This window comes from Zingiber officinale, chromosome 1A (genome assembly GCF_018446385.1).
Source record: "Zingiber officinale cultivar Zhangliang chromosome 1A, Zo_v1.1, whole genome shotgun sequence".
Lineage (NCBI taxonomy): Eukaryota > Viridiplantae > Streptophyta > Magnoliopsida > Zingiberales > Zingiberaceae > Zingiber > Zingiber officinale.
In genome coordinates this window covers 178,950,391-178,955,191 of record NC_055987.1, presented here as the reverse complement: position 1 = coordinate 178,955,191, position 4,801 = coordinate 178,950,391, and the positions used below count along the sequence as shown (strand labels likewise).

At 39.0% G+C, this 4,801-nt stretch overlaps 1 protein-coding gene across 1 annotated transcript; it reads left to right on the top strand.

Annotated features, from left to right (window-relative positions):
- Positions 1-1,386, top strand: LOC122012798 (protein CURVATURE THYLAKOID 1B, chloroplastic-like). The gene is made up of 6 exons (XM_042569441.1): positions 1-377; positions 472-638; positions 716-802; positions 897-959; positions 1,035-1,072; positions 1,162-1,386. The coding sequence occupies exons 1-6, from the start codon at positions 194-196 to the stop codon at positions 1,220-1,222; spliced, it is 600 nt and encodes a 199-aa protein (XP_042425375.1). The 5' UTR covers positions 1-193; the 3' UTR covers positions 1,223-1,386.
- Positions 1,387-4,801: the final 3,415 nt, after the last annotated feature.

Below are 4,801 nucleotides of genomic sequence, written 5' to 3'. Positions count from 1 at the left end.
CACAGCTAAGCTTAGCTCCCACTCTATCCCCCTCCCCTCTTACTGCCCTTTCTGCACCATCCAATTCAGCCGTAAACGAGTGGTGGACGTCTTACTGCCGGCGAGTTATCTGCTTCTCCCCATTTTAAACGTACCGAAATTAATTAGAGCAAGAAAGGCAGGACCAAGACCACGCCAACGCGAGCTAATAAACATGGCTTCCGCCGCCAACAGCGCCGCCTGCTCCCTCGCCGTGCCGCCCCCCTTCGACGGGAAGCCGCTTCCCCGCCAGTCCTCAGCCCACGCTGTCGGTCTCCCCTCGCTGCGGCCCACCCCCCACTTGGCCTCGCCCAGCCGCCTGCAGATCCGAGAGGCTTGGAAGACTGCTGCTTATAACTGTAAGCTCGGCATCGGCTTTGTGCTACACTATACAGACTGATAGCTTTCCTGCAAAATTCAAGATTTTTAATTAAAATTATTTTGGTGATTTAGGCCGTAGAGTAGCAGGAAAGTTTATTAGGAAGGCCACAGGAGAAACAACAGCCACTGTTGAGATAACAACAGCTGCAGCAGCAGCAGCAACAACAACTACTACTACTGCGGAGTTTGCTGATCAGCTTCCTGAGCTTTCAGACTTTGTTAGGAAAATACAAGAATCAGTTAAGTGTTTGGGAGGTTTCCCCCTCTTAATCTCAGATAACCATGAAATGAACTTATCTGCAATCTACATGTATAGTGGGACAAGCTTGAGGACAAGTACACAGTCAGCGCCCTGGCCTTTGCTGGAATCATTGGTCTGTGGACCGCAGGAGGCGCTGTCTCAGTACGGCAAACTCAACCCAGATCATAATCTTGAAGGGTGAATTTGACTATATATAATATATGAGATTCAAATCTATTTTTGTTTATTTGTTCAGGCTATTGATAGGCTTCCCCTGGTTCCTGGTGCCCTTGAACTAGTAGGAATTGGATACACTGGGGTGAGCCAAATGCAGTACTGAATTTCCTACACACACACACAAAAACTTTGTAACGTTGTTTGCTTTTGTTTGCAGTGGTTTGTATATAAGAACCTGCTTCTGGAGTCTGACAGGTAGTAATTACTTACTACTCAATTCAAAAGGTTCCATTTCTTTCTTTTGGTATTTGTTTCTCCTCATACTTCATATGAATGTATCGCAGGAAATCACTGATTGCAAAGGTGAAGAGCCTGTACAGTGACATTATTGGCAGCAGCGAATGATCCGATTCTGAAGTGTTTCCACAATTAATTGTACAAGAGACTACAAAAATATAATAATCATGTGCTTGTTTTCATAAGTAGTTTTGTATTTCTAACCTCGATTGCATGTATACCAATTAAACTATTAATTATTGGACGAGTAAGTAGCGTCCCTAGCTTGTTCAGTGCTGGTATTGGATACACGTCCTAGAGGCAGAGAGATACAAAGAAGTACGAGCTGGAAATATTTAACGCTTAATCCGATGTTGTTGGATTAATCTGCTCAAGAGAAGAAACTGCATTCAGGTAGTTTCTGACGGCCTTACGGAGGAAGACGAACTCACCGTATAGGAAATAACATCATGCTCAGCGAATTATCAGGGACGATCGAGATAATTGAGAGTAAGTTGATTTTAGGCAATATCACGCACTCGAATTTTTAAAATATCTAAAAAAAGCATACCTAGGCAATGGATTTAGCACATAAAAAATCATAAATACCGTGAGATAAAAATATATTCGAAATAATCTATATACAATAACAACGTACTGACGAAGAAGTTAACTAGGATCCTCTTTTATGAGCTCCATAAATGGTTATTTTAATAGATTTTAAGGTTAATTTTATTAGTAGATGTAAAATGTCTTATTAGCTAGTTATCTAATCTTCCTCGTGTAAAGGGTAATTGCGCCAGGATAAATACAGATTTATTCCTTTCAAAAAGCATAAGATCGTCTTGAAGAAGCTGCTTAAATAACGATTTCACCTTTACTCCAATAAAATCTTCTTCTATGGATACTTGAAAAGTGTACTCTTCTATGGGCACTTGAGAAGGATGCTCATTTTTAATGTACTCTTCTATGTGATAAAAGGTGATTCGTGTGCCCTCAGTGTCCATGTCAATCCGTTCCTAGGTCAACACGGAGGAGGTAAATCACGGATGATTATTAGTCATTAGTGCAAATGGCCAAGACATGGGGAAGATTATGCTCGATCACACCAAATTTTGACCTCAAGACTTCATGTAACAATACCCTATATCTTAATCATAATACTGTCCCGAGGAAATATGGACACTTGAGAAGGATGCTCGATTTTAATGTACGGATATAAAGTGCCAGCATACTATGTTACGAGTTAATTAAATGTGATATCTCATTTTTAATGCATGGACATAAAGTACTATATTAGTTAATGCTTAACTAATATATAATAAAAACATATTGATGTTAATATGTGAGTGTTATAATATTTAAATAGTGTTATAAATCAAGGTGGATGATTATTATAACACTTGTATATTAATCGTGTTCAATTCAATTCTTTAAAAGAGCAAGTTTTATATAAAAAAATTCAAAATTTAAGAAAATAAATTTTATATATAAAGAATAAAAATGAATAAATGGATAGTGTGATCCACAAATAATCAATGTTAATATTAAAATGAATATAAGTGTGTGTTAATAAAAGAGAGTTGTTAATATAATGGTATGACATGCTATTTGAAGAGATGTCACATATTAATATTCAAACTAATACAGATGCCTTAATTAGTTAGTCTTTAATAATTATAATTTATATAATTATTATAAGAGTTATGGTGTTGTGATAATTATAATTTTGATATTTGTTACCTTTATGGTATTGCAAGACCTTCCATTTTATGATTATTAGTTTTTTTTTAGCATCATATCAGAGTACGCCTCTAAAGATCTATATACATGTATATTCACATTCTTAAATATCCGCTCAACATTCAATTGCTCATTCTCAAAGATATATTTATTTCTAACTCTCCACACATAGTATATTAATAAAGACAAAGCCAAGTGTCGAGCCTCCATTAATACCCTATTCCCATGGTAACATTTCCCAAACACCCTCAGAGTCTGTCTGAAAGTACCACATATGAAGTCGGTCTCGGGCCTCCTCCATAACTCAGTAATAGGGGACATTCAAAAAACAAATACTCCTGTGTTTCCAGCACTTGTCGGCAAAATGCACACTATCGATCCTCCAAGTACTCCAACCTATCTCTAGTGCAAAGATGGCCCAAGGCCAACATCCAACAAGTGGTAGAATGATTAGGTTCCAAATAAGTCTTCCACATCGTTCGCTCATACCTTCTTTTGACTAAGATGTCTAAAGAAGTTATATGCTCGAGTCACTCCACAGTCCTATGTGAACTAATCTTCCGATCTTTATCCAACAACAGTCGATGAGCCCACATCCGAAAGAATTCAGTCTCATATCAAAAATAACTTCGTAATTAAGAAGGAGTATGTAGAGGCTACTACCTAAGACTGCACATCTATACGCCTTAAATAGTGGTGGTCCAAAGAGCATCTGCTTTCACTTCAATCCGCTAAAGTACCTTAGCTAGCATAGCTAAGTTCCAACTCTTTAACTCCTGGAAACCCAAGTCTCTTTCCTCCTTCAGTTTACATATATTAGCTCAAGATACTAGAGAATGCCTAGATGTCGACATGAAAGACCTATAAATGCTATAGATATGGTCTACGCCTCCCAGAGGCACGGGCAAGATGGACACCTAGAAGCATTTCACACCTTGAAGCACCATGGAAATTGTAAGTACTCCTAGGTAAGTTTGGATGTGATCAATCGGATTAAATTAGGTTTTGTTGTATTTAATCATTGTGACTAAGTGTACAGAAATTTAGGAACACAAGAAGTTAAGCGGAAGACCCAGCTAGAGAGAAGGATGGCACGGGAAGCGAGTTGACGGACTCAGTGCATCTGAGGGATGAGATGATGTGGAGGAGTACACCAGTGGCGAGAATGATGAACGCGACTCTTCCGAGGGACGAGAAGATGGAGCAGAAGTCTGCTTGAGGAGAGAAGGTAAAAGTTGAGTTCGGGTGAGCTCAACTCTGGATGACCGAAGAATCACCTAAGCATCTGGAGCAGAAGTCGAACAAGTCAACACAGAGTTGACTTGTCTAAGCGCCTAGACCATGTCCAGGTGCCTGGACCCCCTTGGCACAACAGGGGCGTACGTTGCTGCGATGATGATGTCGAAGTCCACATTAGCAATAGTCTGAGCACTCGGACTGGTCTAGGCGTCTGGGCAAAGATAAAATTTTATCCTTAGATCGTTGCATAGCTGTTGCAAGTGAATAAGGTGCACCACTGAGATTAGTTTTGAATTATACTTACAGACAATTCACCCCCTTTGGCTAACCTCAATAGAATTAATAATTAGTATCAGAGCTCAACCATCTCAAAAGCACTAACCGCTAACTGAAGCGACTAGACAATGACCGGATCTAGCATTTACCTACCAGAGTTCGAGGGAGAGTTCGTATTTTGGAAACGATGAATGAAGGTATTCTTCAAAACTAATTTTAATATTTTATTAATAATCAAATATGATTTTGAAATACCCAAGGATAAGAATAAAGAAGAACTCGAAGAGCACTGCTTGACTAAAAAATAACATGATGAGTTCATGGAAAATGGTAAGGCCGAGTTCCACCTTTTGAGTGTGCTACCTACTCAAGAACTCGGAAGAATCAACGCCTATCAATATGTAAAAGAACTTTGAGAAAAATTCTTGAAACCCCATGAAGAACCAAGAA